Consider the following 18223-nt stretch of genomic DNA (forward strand, 5'->3'; position numbering starts at 1 on the left):
AAGAAGAAGAAGAAGAAGAAGAAGAAGAAGAAGAAGAAGAAGAAGAAAAGAAAGAAAGAAAAGAAATAGCTAAAATAGCTGAGACAGGAAAGATCTCCTATGCTCATGGCTTGGCAGGATTAACATAGTAAAAATGCCCATCTTACCAAAAGCAATCTACAGATTCAATGCAATTCCCATCAAATTACCAACACAATTCTTTACAGACCTGGGAAGAAAAATTCTCAACTTCGTATGGAATAACAAAAAACCCAGAATTGCTAAAACAATCCTCTACAATAAAAGATCTTCTGGAGGTATTTCCATCCCTGATCTTAAGCTGCACTATAGAGCAACAGTTATAAAAAACTGCATGGTACTGGCATAGAAACAGAATGGTGGATCAGTGGAACCGAACAGAAGACCCAGAAATAAACCCACACACTTATGGACACCTGATCTTTGACAAAGATGCCAAAACCAGACAATGGAAAAAAGATAGCATCTTCAACAAATGGTGCTGGTCTAACTGGATGTCTACATGTAGAAAAATGCAAATAGATCCATACTTATCACCCAGCACAAAACTGAAGTCCAAGTAGATCAAAGACCCCAACATAAAACCAGACACACTAAACCTCTTAGAAGAAAAAGTGGGAATACCCTTGAACTCATTGGCACAGGAGATAACTTCCTGAACAGAACACCAACAACACAGGCTCTAAGAGCAACAATCAATAAATGGGAAACTCATGAAACTGAAAAGCTTCTGTAAAGCAAAGGACACCGTCATCAAAACAAAACGACAGCCTACAGATTGGGAAAGAATCTTCACCAACCCTTCATCTGACAGAGGGCTAATATCCAGTATATATAAAGAACTAAAGAAGCTGAAAAGCAGCAAACCAAGTAATCCAATTAAAAAATGGGGAACAGAGCTAAAGAGAGAATTCTCTGTAGAGGAATATAGAATGGCAGAGAAACATTTAAAGAAATGCTCAACGTCATTAGCCATCAGGGAAATGCAAATCAAAACGACCCTGAGATTTCACCTTACACCCATCAGAATGGCCAAGATGAAAAACTCAAGTGACAATACATGTTGGAGAGGTTGTGGAGAAAGGGAAACCCTCCTCCACTGCTGGTGGGAATGTAAACTTGTACAACCACTCTGGAAATCGATTTGGCGCTTTCTCAGACAAACAGGAATAGTGCTTCTTCAAGATCCAGCCATACCATTTCAAGGCATATATCCAAAAGAGGCTCAAGTACACAAAAAGGACATTTGCTCAACCATGTTTATAGCAGCTTTATTTGTAATAGCCAGAAGCTGGAAACAGCCCAGATGTCCCTCAGCTGAAGAATGGATGCAGAAACTGTGGTACATCTACACAATGGAATATTACTCTGCAAAGAAAAATAAGGAAATCATGAAATTTGCAGGTAAATGGTGGGACCTGAAAAGGATCATCCTGAATGAGCTGTCCCATAAGCAGAAAGACACACACAGTATATACTCACTCATATAGACATATAACATAGGATAAACCTACTAAAATCTGTACATCTAAAGAAACTAATCAAGAGAGAGGACCCTGACTAAAACGCTCAATCCCCATAACAAAAGGCAAAGAGTATGGACATCAGAAGAAGAAGAAAACAGGAAACAACCTAGGAACCTGCCACAGAGGGCCTCTGAACGGCTCTGCCCTGCAGACTATCAAAGCAGACGCTGAGACTTTTGGCCAACTGTTGGGCAGAGTGCATGGAATCTTATGTAAGAAGTGGGAAATAGTAAGATCTGGAGAGGACAGGAACCCCACAAGGAGAGCAACAGAACCAGAAATTTTGAACACAGGGTTCTTCCAAGAGATTCATATTCCAACCAAGTACCAGGCATGGAGATATCCTAGAACCCCTGCACAGATGTAGTCCATAGTAGTTTAGTGTCCAAGTGGGTTCCATAGTAATGGGAACAGGGACTGCCTCTGACATAATCTGATTGCCCTGCTCTTTGATCACCTCCCTGAGGGGAGAGCAGCCTTACCAGGCCACAGAAGATGACAATGCAGCCAGCCACTCCTGATGTGATCTGATAGACTAAGATCAAAAGGAATGAGAGGAGGACCTCCCCTATCAGTGGACTTGGGGAGGGGCATGTGTGAAGAAGGGGGAAGAGGAACTGGGAAGGGAGGGAGGTTCTTATGGGGGAATACAAAGTGAATAAAGTGTAATTAATAAAAAATAAAAATAAAAAAATAGCTGAGAGTTTTGAAATGCAGTCTTTGATGGTTCAACATCTTTTATAAGGTATAGATACTTATCCTATATCTGGAACAATCAAGAAATGCAATTCAGGACAGGGTATTCAACATTAGCACCACTAAATGTTTCTTAGTCGTTGAGTGCTACCATGTACATAAACAGGATGTTGAACAACATTGCTGATCTCTACCTACTCAGTGCCATCTGTATCCATAACCTCGGTCTGTGAGAAGCAAAATGTCTCTAGACATTGCTGAGTACATCCATGGGGAAAAACCACCGTAATTAAGAACCACTGAGTTGTTTATATACAAATCAACTGGACAGAAAACAGCATGTAGATATAGACCCACAAATATGGTCAGTTGATTTTTTACAGTGATACAAAGTTGGATAGAGTTGGATCTTTAGATTTCTATATGCAAATTTTTAGAAACTTAATCTTTCTAATCTATATAGAAAAATTAACTTTAAATGGGTCATAGATCTGAAAGAGTTAATTAAGACACCCTCCTAAAAGAAAGCAGAAGAAAATGTGATTTTTCAGATAGGCAAATATTTCCTAAGTAGAATCTAATAGGCATGGGCTTTAATGGCTGACCTGACAAGTTAGACTATGAAAATTAAAAAAAAAAGAAATTCTTTCAAAGACGTGAACGAAATAAAAGAACCGGACTCTCAGATTAGGAGAAACTATGTTTCCTAAGTCATATGATAAATGCTAATTTCTGCTGCCTCAGTGGCTTCTAAATGTCTACTTTGTCTCTGTATTCTTTGTATAAGCAGAAAGGTAAAAATCTGTTGTCACATAGTAAGCCTCCATATTACTCAAGTTCTGAACGTATTTTTGCCATTACATATCTCCCATAGTTTTGAGTGACTAGCTTCACTGTAGGATCACTGGCTCTTAGACTGTTTTGCTTATACTGTAATTTAAATGTTAGCTGCTTTTAATTTTGTTTGATTACAAACTTCTAACACAAATCTTTTTTTTTCTTTAATATCTTTTTAAATTTTATTAGAATTTATTTACTTTGTATCCCAGCTGTAGCCCCCTCCTTCGTCCCTTCCCAATCCTGTCCTCCCTCCCTCTTCTCCCATGCCCCTCACCTAGTCCCCTGATAGGGGAGGTGGTCCTCCCCTTCCATCTGACCCTAGTTTATCAGGTCTCATCAGGACTGGCTGCATTGTCTTCCTCCTAACACAACTCTTTTAAACTATTTTATCTCATTTTATGTGTATGTACCCTGAGTGTATGTATTCAGCACACATGTGCAGGAGCCTGTGGAGATCAGAAATGTTAGATCCCCTAGAACTAGAACTACAGACAGTTGTGAGCTACCAGCATGTTAACATGCAACTTTTTGTTTTAGTTTACTTTAATTTTTATTATATTCATTCATTTGTATGTGGGGCCCTATATTTGTGGGCACTTTTAGGGTACTGTACAGAAGTCCAAGGACAACCTCTGTTAGTGGATTCTCTTCTTCTACCATGTGGATCCCAGGTATCAAACTCAGGTCATCCAGCTTGGCAGCAAGCACCTTTACCCACTGAGCCAACTCTCTAGTCCTTGTAACACTCAATTTGAGTTATTCAGAGTAACCTTATTTATATTACAAATGATTTATCATGAAATGGCACAACCTTTTGACTTATTTTCTTTCTGTATAATGATGGTGTTAGAGTAGATAATTTCTTTTAATTTTTTATGACATCATATTTTTATTTTTAAATTTTTATTAATTACAGTTTATTCACTTTGTATCCCCACTGCAGCCTCACCCCTCTTTTCCCAGTCCCACCCACCCTCACCCTTCTCCCTCTATTCCCTTTCCCTAGTCCTCTGATGGGGAGGACTTCCTCCCCTTCTATCTGACCCTACCTTATCAGGTCTCATCAAGGCTGGCTGCATGATCTTCCTCTGTGGCCTGGCAAGGCTGCACCCTGCCACACCCTCCCCCCCAGGGGTAGGTGATCAAAGAGCAGGCCAATCAGTTCCTGTCAGAGAAAGCCCCTGTTTATTAGGGAACCCACTTTGAAACTGAGCAGCCAATGGGCTTTCTTTGAACAGGGAGATCTAGGTCCTCTTCATGCATGGTCCCTAGTTGGAGTATCAGTCTCTGCAGGCTCCCTGGGCCCAGGTTTTTTGGCTCTCCTTGTGGAGTTCCTGTCTCCTCCAGGTGTTTCTATCTCCTCCTTCTTTCATAAGGATTCCAGCACTCTGCCCAAAATTTGGCTCTGAGTCTCAGTATCTCCTTCGATACCCTGATGGGTAGAGTCTTTCAGAGGTCCTCTGTGGAAGGCCTCTGTACTTGATATTAGCCATATAATATAGAATAAACATACTAAAATCTATACCCCTAAAGAAGCTAAACAACAAAGAGGATCCTAGGTAAGATGATCAATCTTCATTTAGAAGGGCAAACAGGATAGACATCGGAAGTAGGAGAAGACAAGGAACAGAGTAGATCATTTCTAAATATTACTTCCATCTTTGGTGCCTTATAGGGCACATATTTCTCGATAGAGGATTTTAGAATAGATGTTAGGTTGGTAAACTCACCTGAATGCTTGTCCAAATAGAATTTCATTAAACTACACTGAATTGGTAACAAGCAGTATGGGTTATACTATAATGTAGTCCTGAAGCAAGGCTTGCCATCTTTACACGACCAGAAGGTTGGGCAGAGCAGTGATACTGTATCAGCGACGCCACAATGTATACAAGTGACTGTGCTGTGTAGACCTGTGCTGTCAGTGCAGTAGCTGTGATCTACATTTTGCTATTTTAATTTGAATTAATATAATAAAGAATTCTGTTATCTCGTTATATTTGCTGTGATTCAGATACTCAGTAGGGCACATATGGTTTACAGCTACTTTTGGGAACGATAGGCACAGAAATTCTTCTGGGCAGAAGTGACTAGACGGAGCATTACCTGTACTTACCTCTTTTCTACAAGGAAGCAGCACACTGTGCTTTGTGCTTGTTAATGTTCTCTTCTGGGGCCAGTCAAGCTCAATCAGTTACAGTTATAGTTACCATATCAAATCGAAATGCTTCTTGTCCATAACCTGAAGATAAATGCTTGGTGGTGGTGTCTTAAGATGAAAGCAGATATGTAAACATAACCTCAAAATATTACGTTCCAGGCAGCTGAGATACTCCTAGAACATGGAGCAGACCCTAATCAGAAAGATCAGAAACAGAAGAGTGCTTTGGAGGAAGCAAAAAATGAAAACATGAAAGAATTACTAAAATCTTATGGTGCTGTTGAGACCAATAATGGAGATGATAGTAACTCTACGGTTACTGGTAGGCATGTCAACATTACTTTTTATTTTATACAGGTATATAAATATACCTCTGCTTGGCAAAATAAAATCATCTCATATATAGTATAATGTTATTTCCTAACTGGGTATTGGTATTTCCTCTGTTCTTCAAAATACATCATTTATTTTTAGAAATTAGTATTCTATTTTTTTTTTTTATTTAGGGGCTGGAAAGATAGCACAGCAGTTAAAATTACTGGCTGCTCTTCCATAGGACCCAGGTTCAATTCCCAGAACTTACATGGTGGCTCACAAGCACATGTAATTCCAGTTTCAAGGTCTTTGATGCTCTCGTCTGGCCTCTGCAGGCACTGCATGTACAGGACCAGTGACATATATATAGGAAACACTTACACACATAAAAATAAATCCCTAAAAATAAAATTTATAGAGCATGTATTACTAATTTAGTTTTCCCCTTTCCACATACCTTTTTAATTTTTTAGTACAAAAGATACTATTTTATTAATATTGTCATAGTATATAAATTTTTTTTAATTTTATATTTGTGTACAAATCTCTCATGAGGGGCAGTACAGCTAGGCATTTACCTGATGCCCGAATCTTAATACTTTGGAAACCAGTCTCTAGGTTCATAAAGTCTTCTGTGACCCACTGGATGGTTACATTTGCTGTTACTGGTCTAGAAACCACCTGTTGGAATGTCTGTGGGGCTTTCTTGAGGTTTGTGTACTTCTGCATCCATACACATTATTGTTTAGGAAGACACCAGCTGGCCACTAGACACAGAGCCTAACAACACAGAACCTTATAGACCACTAGTTGTTCATTGTAGGGTTGCTTAGCTGGCTGGAGGCTCCTCCAGGGAGTTGGTGTGTTCCTCTACACCAAGGGAGAGGGACAATCCATGTTGGTTTCAAGGGGAGAGACCCAAATCTAAATTGGTCTCTACAGAACATGTATTACCTGTGATGTGCAAGCACCACAATAAAGCTAAAAGAAAAATGCAAACAAAACATTGTTGGGTTTGAGCTACCTATCTATTTCAGGAAGAAGCAACGAGAGATAAGTGGCACCATAACTATAATTTATTGTCTAGATAACAAAAGATAATGGGTAGCTATATATTTTTATTTCCCAGGGGTGTGATGGTAGTCAATTCTGGGAGAAATTAGAGATTTAGTATGTAGATGTTGAGGATTGAAGGGTAAATAGAACCTGAGTGCTGGGAAGAGTATGTTGGTGAAAAACCCTGTGGATGCAGGGAAAGTATGAGCAACACATGAGCGCCTATTGTCAAATCTTACACATTTGAAATTATTCCATCATAGATACGCTTTTCTCTTCCACAGTTCCCATCTTCAGGACGTGGAGTTTTTAGATCTATTGTTAGGGATCAAGCCCAGGAATTATGCATTTTTGGTAGGAAATAAGCCTTTTTTCTAAACCCGTATGATGCCATTGGATTGAGATTACTGAAGTGAAACACACCATGTGTTCAGCAAACCTTGATCTCCCTACCTTTGTTTTGAGACAGAGACATAATTCAAACCAAGCTGCTGATTTGATTGTAGAAGGGCCAGAAGAGCTAAAATTTCATTCTGTTAAAAATGTGTAATGATTTCTGAATTTATTAGATTCATAGTAAAGAGACTATTTGAAGAAAATGTATAACTAGGCATAAATTTATCAAGTAATTTTGCAGTAATTTACACTTTATAAAGCGTTGAAAAGAGTTAGCTTTTTTGTTTGTTTGTTGTTTATTTTGTTTTTTCCTCATGATTGAACCTTGACTCAGAAGAAACTTGGGGATGTTTCTGCTCTTGCTGTAGAGAATGTAGGAGTGAGACATATCTTTCCAGGCTTACCATGCTTTTCACCAGCTGTTGATTTTCAACAGTAGATGGATTTCTATTGTATTTGGTTAAAACAAAAATATTTAATGTGTAATTAATTATTAGTGGTCTAGATCACATGAAACATTCTTCTCTTCTTTGGAGCCCATTGAGTTTGCTTTCCCTACAGCCATGCTTGAAGATTAAGCTCCATAATTTTACTGAGTTTACCATATTAAGGAATCTTGAAATTTGGAGATATTGGGACTCTTATGTCTACTGTGTCTTGAATGTATATTTCTTTGGTCAGATTCTCAGAGGAATGAGGAGTATAGAACAAATGGTGACATGGGCATAATAGAAAGTGAGTCCAAGAGAGCACTCCAGAGCAATGAATCATAGTAGTTAAGAGTGTGGACTTGGATTCAGATAGCATCTAGTTTCAGTAATTAACTGTGTCATATTGGGAAATTTCCTGAACTTCTGACATTTCACTTCTTATAATAAAATTTGTAACAAACTGCCTACTTCAAGGTGTTCATACAAGTATTTGAATATTAAATAAGATGGTACACCAAGAAATAATCTAGTATGTAATAAGTGCTGTTGTCATAGGTAATAATAATGAGAAGCTAGCTAGCATTAAGGCAATAATTATAATCTTAATTTGTCTTTTTCTTCCTTTTCACAATTAAAACTGATAAACGAAAACAATACTTTTGACCACTCTTATTTTATAACTTTATTTTTTTAAGTAAAAATTCCTGCTGTTCGGCCAAAAAGATATAAGCAAAGTATTTGTAAGGATGACAAAGCTATTGGTTCTCCTCCCTTACAAAAGGCAAAGGGAAATGAAAGCCTTCCTGAGGTGAGTGAAATTAGATTTCTTTCATTCTTCAGCCAGAAAATACCATTCCTTCAAAGAGCCATTGGATAGTGACAGCAATCTTTTCATTTTAAGGACATGGATTGAATGTTAATTTTTCATGATAATGTCAGTTGAACAGAATGAGTCAAGATAATGCTGTGTGATTTACTGTGTTTGCTTTTGTAATCATAAGCAATTTACCATATAAAGAGATAGACCTCAAGTTTTTTGTTTGTTTTACAATTTAATATTTTGTAGTTTTTATGATGCACTTAATAAATGGCAACACAAAGATTGCTTTACCATCTCTAATAAGAAAATTCACCAGGTAAAGGCACTTGCCACCAAGTCTGGCCACCTAAGTCCCATCCCCAGAATCCAGATGATAGGAGAGAACCAACTTCCAAATTTTGCACGTGCGTAAGTACACACACACATGCACACACTAAATAAACAAACAAACAAATGTGTGTATGTAAAGAATTTTCTAGGCTTTGACACTAATTAAAATAATAATATATATTGAGATTTTATGAAAAAAATGTATATTAGTCCATCAGTCTTTTATTGCATGACAATTATGTGTACATGATTTTGTAAAGCATACACAAAAAATTTTTAAAAACATGTTCTAGCTTATAAGACATGAAATATTTTGTAAAAAGCATGTGGCTCTAAAATTACTAATTTATGAAAAGACAAGTCAGTGTGGATTATATTAGGCAGAGGTTTAATATTTGAAATGGGTTGTCTAGAACAATAATAGCCAATATTTATTGAGCTCTTACTTTCTACTGCTGTTGTTAACATTTTACATGAATATATCCTCAAGGAAAAGTAACTTGCAGACAGGCGGGAAGAATTGGAACCTGGAACTCACACACAGGCAGTCTGCCTCTAGAGCCCGCTTCCTGGTTCTTGAAATAAAGGGAACTGGGAGTGCATTTTAGACAGGAAATCAGTATTGCAAAGGACACAGAGCAGCTGTAAACCTCCTTTGTGTGCATTTTGAGAATAGTGCTTCATATAGCTAGGGTTTGGGTCGGGATTTTCATAATGAGCAGTGATAGTCATGCAGTCTTAAAAGGGAACTTGTTGCATATGTGATCCTGAAATAGTATATGTTAGGTTTTTTTCTCACATTTCTACAATTTCAAATGAAGTCAGAAGTTATAATTCCTTATATGGTTACTCCTTTTTGTCTGTTTTTCAGTAGACCCACTACATAAAGCAAGGTATATTTAAATTTATTTATATATCCCTTCAACATTCATTCAATTAAATTACATAAAACATGAGTACATTTTGAGAACAGAGAAAGATGAGCTTTTAAGCTGTATATTGTTTGTATTTGTCAGACTGTCTGCCTTTACGTCTCCCCTCTTATAGTGGAACTCATAACATTTTTATCTGGCAGCGCCAGACCATCAGTGCCATTCTACAAGATATAGAAGAGAAACAAGAAAATTTACTAAAGTTTGAACTAAGAAACTCTGAGGATGCAGGTAAATATGTACTTATTTCTAAGTTCATAATAGTTGGAAGAGTGACCTATGGGGGTGTGTGTGGCAGGCATAGGCCATGAAGCATGTGTGGAGATGAGAAGACATGTTGAGGACGCCTTCCCCTCTTTCATGGTCAGCTTACTGTGGTAAGGAAGATCATTTTTAAAAATTAAAGAGGAATAGGGATGAGGCATGCTTATAATCCCAGCACTCGGGGAGGCAGAGGCAGGCAGATCTCTGTGAGTTTTAGGCCAATCTGGTCCACAAAAAGAGCCCAGGACAGCCAAGGCTACACAAAAAAAATCCTTGTCTTGTAAAAATGAAAAATAAATAAAAAGGAGTTACTGGAATAATCTTTGAAACTTTGACTGAAGAAAAATTAAATGCCTAAATGATAAAAAAGAATGATGGAACTTTGATTTTTAATTAAACAATGTTTCTAGGCTGGTGGATAAACTCAGTCTTTTCGGAAAGGCTAGAAATAAAATTACTTCCCATGTTAATATGAAAGATATAAGTGGTCACTACTTTTCTTTCAGAGATCACGTTCTTTGTTCTAGAAATAATAAAAGTGATATATTGATGTCATGTACCATTTACATCTATAAATTCTGAATATCTTGTGCCCTGTGTTTTCACCATGTATGGTTTGCTCTAGGACTGTTTGACCTTATTTTGTGAAGTTGTAGACACTTTTGAAAAGTAGTATCAAAAAGACCAAATTACAGTGGATAACATTTTTTTAAGGAAAATAAATATTTAGTCTTTTTAGCCAAAATAGTGAACTTTAGTTTGAGTGAGGGACTGTGTCCCAAAAAGTAAAGTGAAAGTTAAGGAGATTTCTCAGTGCTCACTGCACAAATCTGGCAACCCAAATTCCATCTGGTTTCCTCATGCCGATGTGTGGTGCATGTATCTCTCTAAATATATAAATTTGCATACATCACACATGCACACCACCACAACATACAAGACAGACAAGAAGAAAAGAGAGCTGATCATAGAAATATATCAGATGAATCCCAGCTCCTAGAGGATAAATCAATGGGGTAACAATTAGAATTTACGAATGACTGTTCTTTCTTTGTACAGTGTTCTTCTCTGAATACCTCAGGGCATAAGGATGACATAATTAAATAAGCTTTGATTTAAGTATCTTGACCACTTGTATTGGTAAGTGGGCTGGGAACAATGAAGATTTAAGCCCCATTTCAAACAATAAATGAAAATAGGTCTAAATTTGGGTGAACAGATTCAGCATTACCTACTCTTCATTTAGCTGATCTTGTATTTTATCACTGTATTTCTAGAACAATACATTGGAAAGATGTTAGAGATAAAAGAAGTTATGGATAATATACTTGCTCAACAGAAAACAGAAAGGGATGATCTAGCTAAAAAGTACAGGTGAGTGGGGAAAGGGTTTATTCATTTAAATTAGTATAATGCCAAAGTTTAGATTTGGAGTGTTTCCCAAAGACCCATGTATTAAAAGCTTAGTTTTTAGCTTAGCACTGTTGGGATTTGGTGAGAACATTACAGTAAGGCCCAGTAGACAGTGTTGTAGTTGTTGGAAGACAAACACCAGAAGAGTATAATGAAACTCTAGCCCTTCCTTCCTCTCTTTTGCATCTTGACCATGAATTAAACAGCTTTGTTTTGTCACACACTCCTGCCATAATATGTAACCTCACCGCAGGATAAGAACAGTAAGCTGCAAATTTCATGATTTCCTCGTTTTTAATAGCTGAGTAATATTCCATTGTGTAAAAATACCACAATTTCTGTATCCATTCCTCAACTGAGGGACATCTGGGTTGTTTCCAGGTTCTGCATATTACAAATAAAGCTGCTACAAAGATGGTTGAGCAAATGTCCTTGTTGTGTACTTGAGCAACTTTTGGATATATGCCTAGGAGTGGTATAGCTGGGTCTTGAGGAAGCACTATTCCTAATTGTCTGAGAAAGCGCCAGATTGATTTCCAAAGTGGTTGTACCAATTTACATTCCCACCGGCAATGGAGGAGGATTCCCCTTTCTCCACAACCTCTCCAGCATGTGTTGTAGAAAAGATCATTCTGAGTTAGGTATCCCAGAAGGAGAAAGACACACATGGTATATACTTACTTATATAGACTTATAAGATATGATAAACATAATGAAATCTATACACCTAAAGAAGATAAACAAGAAAGAAGACCTGGGGTAAGATGATCAATCCTTACTTAGAAAGATAAATGGGATGGGCATTGGACATAGGAGAAAACAAGTAACAGGACAGGAGCCTACCACAGAGGGCCTCTGAAAGACTGTACCTAGCAGTGTATCAAAGCAGATACGAAGACTCATAACCAAACCTGAGCCTACCACAGAGGGCCTCTGAAAGACCCTACCTAGCAGTGTATCAAAGCAGATACTAAGACTCATAACCAGACCTTCAGCAGAGTGCAGGGAATCATGAAAGAAGGGGGAGTTAGTATGACATGGAGAGGATAGGAGCTCCACAAGGACCAAATATATCTGGGCACAGGGGTCTTATATAAGACTGTTTCTCTAACCAAGGACCATGTATGGATATAACCTAGAACCTCTGCTCGGATGTAGCCCGTGGTAGATCAGTAACCAAGTGGGTACCCTAGTAAGGGGAACAGGGACTACTTCTGACATGAACTCAGTAGTGGGCTCTTTGACCTCCCCACCCCACAAGGGAGAGCAGCTCTGCTAGGCCACAGAGGAGGACTTGGCAGCTAGTCCTGAAGATACCTGATAAAACAGGGTCAGATGAAAGGGGAGGAAATCCTCCCCTATCAGTGGACTTGGAAAGGGGCAGGGAGGAGATGAGGGAGGGAGGGTGGGTTGGGAGGGAATGAGGGATACAGCTGGGATACAGTTAAAATGTAACTTAAAAAAAAAAAAAAAACAAAACAGTAAGCTGGTGATGACTGAAGCCTCTAAAAGTGTGGCCCGAAAATAAAATTCAAGGCTTTGTTACAGTCACTAAAAGCTGGGTGGTATTAGTAGTTAGGCCAAGAATTTCTTTTTTTAAATCTCTTATTGAATGTATTCTCTCAGCACTGGATACAACTAACAGTATCATTTCTATTTCTAGCTTTTGAGGAACATCCTTGCTGATTTCCATAGTGGTTGTACCAGTTCTTACTCTCAAGAGTAATGCCTAAGAGTACCCTATTCCCTATAGCTTCTCCTGTATTCATTGACATTTTGAAGATCATTATTCTGACCAGGATGAGATGGAATGTCAAAGTAGCTTTAATTTGCATTCCCTGATAACTAATGATATTAAACATTTTTTGAAATGTTTATTGGGCATTTGTCTTTCTTCCTGTTGAGAATTCTCAGTTCCAACATATGGGACATTTTGTGGGGGGCAGCAACCTCCCCTCCCCCAAACAGGATTTCTCTATGTATCCCTAGCTGTCTTAGAACTCACTGTGTAGACCACACTGGCATCAAACTCAGATCTCAGATCCACCTGCCTCTGCCTGCCAAGTGCTGGGATTAAAGGTGTGTGCCCCCACTGCCCAGCTCTGGGTTGTTTTCTTGATGTTGGTTTATTTACTTTCTTGTATATTGTAGAATTAAGCCTCTGTTGGATGTATAGATGGAAAATTTCTCTTATTCTAATGAGTTTCCTTTATGTTTTAGTTTCCTTTGCTGTACAGGTGGTTTTGAATTTCATGAGCTTTCATTTATCAATTGTTGTCAGTTGTATTTCCTGAGAGACTGAAGTCCTTCTCTGTTCCTGTGTGTTTTTGTAGGGCATTCCCTACTTTTTCTCTAGCAGTTTCAGAGTTTTATGTTAAAGTTTTGGACAGATTTGGAGGTGACTTTTTGTGCAGAATGCTAGATGGGTATTTAGAGTCATTGTTCTATACCCAGGCATCCAGCTTTCCCAGCACTCTTTGTTGAACATGCTATCTTTTCTCCAATGTGTATCTTTCATACCATTGGCAAAGGTGAGGTAACTGAAGATACATGGGCTTTTGAAAAATTTTCTGGTCATGTATCCTACAGGTAAATTTCTTTCCTACATGTGATGGTTAGTTTTGTCAACTTGAGATTTAGAATCACCTGGGAAGAAAGCCTCAGTGAGGGATTACCTAGATCAGGTTAGCCTGTGAACATGTCTGTGAGGGATTGTCTTAATTGTTCATTGATGTAGGAAGACCAAGCCCAGTATGGGCAACACTATTTTACCATGAATTGCGTAAGAGAGGAGAGAGCTAATGAAAAGCAAGGAAGGCAGGCAACGTGGGTGCATGCGTGTCTCTATGCTCTTCACTGTGGATGTGGTGTAACCAGCTGTCCCAAGCTCTTTCCTCTGTGAGTTCCCTGCAGTGATGGACTATGAATTGGAATTGTAAGCTAAATTAACCCTTTCCTCTCTTGTGATGCCTTTTGTCATAATAACAGCACTGTTATTTGTCATAGTAACAGCACTAAGCTACTGAAATTTTCATTGATTCAATGTCAGGTTTTGATTAGCATGTGAATTAAGCTTTATTGTTTAATTTTTTATGCTTTTTCTGTATTCTTCTCTCAAATACATTCTGACCACAGCCTCTTATCCTTCCCCTCCTCCGAGCGATGGTCTTACCCCATCCCCAGATCCACTGCTCCTCTGTTTCCTTTCAGAAGAGAGCAGGCCTCCCAGGGATATCAACCAAACACAGCATAACAGGATACAATAAGCCTCCTGTCAAGGCTGGATGAGACAACCCAGTAGGAGGAAAAGTGTCCAGAAGCAGGCAGAAGAGTCAGATGCACCCTCCACTTCCACCAACTAAAATTTGTTTTACTTTTTCTTCTATATTTATCTCAATACCCTCTTCTCCCTTTGTGTCTTCCTGTTCCCTTTCATCTTTCATCTCACATGTAACATTTAGCTCCCATCTTTTCTCACCCCTGCATTGTTCATAATCAGATTAGCTACGTCAATTTTTTGATATCACAAATGTCATTCAGATTGAGGTTTTATATTCCTTAGGGTCATTAAGGAACTATATAATGCAATATTGGTGATATATTTCTTATGCTTTTTTGAGAAAATATTCTATAGCTTTTTCTTTGGGCGTATTAAAAATTAGTTTTTCGTGACTTGGCTACAATGCCCTCTTTATTTATGTTCAAATTTTAAAAATATTTTATTTGCATTTTTGCCTTAAAACCATTTGACATCTGTTATGTATCTACCTTTTCTGAACTTACCTAAAAACTAGCTCTTAAAGGCTCATTTATAAGTCTTTTGTCTTTGTTTTATTTTCTATATGCCATACTGGCTTAATTGCTTTTAGCTATGTATACAAATACCTTCTTGTAGAATTAATCATACAGTATTTCTGGTTTTAATTTGTATTGAAAGTTTTTATACAATATATTTTGATCATATTTTTCCTCTACCTCAATTCTTCCCAGATCCTGCCCATCCAACTTTGTGTTCTTTCTCTCTCAAGTGCCCTTAAAAAACACAGAAACCAAGAAACACACGCACACAAATGGAAACCAGATTAAACAAGTAAAAGAGACTGTAAGACAGAAAAAAAGCAAAGTGAAACAAAAAATTTACAAAAATAACATTGAATTTATTTTGTGTTGGCAAACTACCCCTGGGCTTGGGCTCTGCCCTGAAGTGTGATTAATAAGTCCAGTGAAATTTCATTGGAGAAAACTTTTGGGTCTTTTTCACCAAGGTTTATCAGTTGTAGATAGCTTATTGGCTCAGAGTGGGAGCCCCTGTCCACTTCCCCCTGTCAGTGCTGGAACCCCATCTGTCTTGAACCTATGTGGACACTGCATGCTGCCATAGTCTCTGTAAATTCTCTGCAGGACTAAGTGCTCCAAACTTTCTTACTCCCTGCATTAGCTTCCATCTGTTGCAAGAAGAAGCTGTTCTGATGAGGGCTGAGTAAGGAACTGATCTGTGAGTATAGGAGGATGTAGTTAGGACCATTTTATCCCCATGTTCCTTTAGCAGAATGGTAGCGTTAGGTTTTTCTCTAGGCCCATGAGCTATCTATTGTCAGATTTTTGGTCACTTTAGTAGTGTCAAGTGTGGGTTCCATCTCATGGAATGGACCTTAAATCCAATCTGATTTATGGGAGTTGGTTACTCCCATAGTGTTTGTGCCACTACTGTACCAATATATCCTATAAACAGGCCACTGTTGTAGGTTTCAGGGGTTGTAGCTAGGAGGTGCAAATGATTGCTTTTCTCCTCGGGTAGTGTGCGTAGCACCTTCCAGTACCGTGAACACTAGTCAGTAAGGTGAAGCTTCTGTTTAGGTACGAGTTCAACTTCTTCATGTTCCCTGACATAAATAATTGGTGTCCTCAGCATTAGGGCCTTACCATCAAGTTGTAGAGAAAAAAAACAATATTCTTGGCAGTAGCCTTTGATGTTTGGGGGTTTCCAAGGGACTTTTTTTTGGCCAATGACTCAACAAGGCATTAAACCATTCCTGACACTGGAGGTTTTACTGTGGCATGATATCTAGTTGGGGAATTTTACCCCCTATTCTTTGGTGACTTCATTTAGATTCCTTTTATTTATGTATATATTTTAGGAAGCATCAACAGTAGTAGTTTTCTACATGGGTTTTCTTTTCTGCTTTGTTTTGGTTTTTGTTTTTTATCTTTTATTTTTTAAATATTACAGTTTATTAACTTTGTATTCCAGCTGTAGCCCACTCCCTCACTCCCTCCCAACTCCACCCTCCCTCCCTCATCTCTTCCCTGACCCTTTCCAAGTCCACTGATAGGAGAGGTCCTCCTCCCCTTCCATCTGACCCTAGCTTATCAGGTTTCTTCAGGACTGGCTGTAATGTCCTCCTCTGTGGCCTAGCAAGGCTGCTTCTCTCTCCAGGAGTAGGAGGAGGTCAAAGTGCCAACCATTGAGTTCATGTCAGAACTAGTCGCTGTTCCCCTTACTAGGGAACCCACTTGGGTACTAAGCTACCATGGGCTACATCCAAGCAGGGGTTCAGAAATGGCTCAGAGGTTAAGACCACTGGCTGTTCTTCCAGAGGTCCTGAGTTCAATTCCCAGCAACCACACAGTGGCTCACAACCATCTATAATGAGATCTGATGCCATCTTCTGGTATGCAGGTGTACATGCAGAGAGAACATTGTATACATAATACATGGGTTTTCAAATGGCTTTTAGTATTAGCTGTTCCTCCCCATATTCTCTCTTTTATCCTTCTCTTCCATTATCCATCCTTTTAAATCCTCCTATTCTAGTTTCCCATTTGTCTTTCCATAACAGTATATTGTTTCCCTTCCTTGGGAAATTCTCTTCTCCTAGTCCCTTACTAGGTGCCTAACCTCTGTGGTTTTTTGAACTGTAGAACACATATTATCAAAGGCATGGAAAATAATTTCCACATATAAGAGAAAACATTCAATATTTATCTTTTAGAGTCTGGGTTACTTCATTCACAATGATTTTTTTTTCCCTAGCTCTACCCATTTACCTTCAATTTTCATAATTTCATTTTTTAACAGTTGAACACTATTTTATTGTGTAATGTACCATATTCTCATTATCCATTCTTCAGTTGGTGGATATCTAGACTTTTTCTAGATTCTGGCTAGAACAGCAATGAACATGGATGAACAAGTGACTCTGTGACTGTAGTGTCTTTTGGGTATACGCCTAAGAGTAGTACATCTGGATCTTGAGGTAGATTGATTTCTATCATCCTGAAGAATCACCACACTGAATTCCGTAGTGCCTGTACAAGTTTGCACTCCCATCAGCAATGGAAGACTGTTATGCTTTCCCTGTATCTTCACTAGCACATTATAGTGATCTTGATCATTCTGACTGGTGTAAGATAAAATCTTAAAGTAGTTTTAATTTACATTTCCCTGGTGGCTAAGGATGTTGAGCATTTCTTTAAGTGTCCCTCAACCATTTATGCTTCATCTTTTGAGAACTATTTATTTTTGTACCCCATTTTAAATTATATATTTGTTTTGTGTGTGTGTTTAGGTTGTTTAGTATTTTTTATATGGTAACCCTTATGGGATGTATAATTGGTAAAGTTATTTTCTCATTCTGTAGCCTGCTTTGCTTGAATGTTGGTGTCCTTTGTTTGCCTTCAAAAGATTTTCAGCTCCATGAAGTCCCATTTATTAATTGTTGGCTTTAGTGCATATGCAAATTGGTGTCCTGTTCAGGAAGTCCTTTCTTGTTTCAATGAGTTCAAGCTTATTCCCACATTCTCTTCTATCACATTTGGGGTACCTGGTCTTATGTTGAGGTCCTTGAGCCATCTGGAGTTGAGTTGTAAGCAGCTGGATCAATTTTTTTTCTCTTCTATGTGTAGCCACCCAGTCTGACCAGCACTCTTTGTTAAAGATGCTGTCTTTTTTTCAGTTTGTATTTTTGTGTTCTTGGCTAAAATGCAGTGTTCATAAATGTGTTGACTTAGTCTAGATGTTTAGT

At 38.2% G+C, this 18223-nt stretch overlaps 1 protein-coding gene across 1 annotated transcript in view; it reads left to right on the top strand.

Moving 5' to 3' along the window:
- Positions 1-18223, top strand: part of Ankrd31 (ankyrin repeat domain 31) — a 130479-nt gene that overhangs the window by 75810 nt on the left and 36446 nt on the right. The window contains exons 18-21 of the mRNA XM_055598402.1: positions 5401-5563; positions 8135-8247; positions 9665-9752; positions 11063-11159. Of these exons, the coding sequence (XP_055454377.1) occupies positions 5401-5563; positions 8135-8247; positions 9665-9752; positions 11063-11159 (461 nt within the window). The remainder of the gene's footprint in view (positions 1-5400; positions 5564-8134; positions 8248-9664; positions 9753-11062; positions 11160-18223) is intronic.

This window comes from Psammomys obesus, unplaced genomic scaffold, assembly GCF_907164565.1.
Source record: "Psammomys obesus unplaced genomic scaffold, mPsaObe1.curated_primary_1811, whole genome shotgun sequence".
Classification (NCBI taxonomy): Eukaryota; Metazoa; Chordata; class Mammalia; order Rodentia; family Muridae; genus Psammomys; species Psammomys obesus.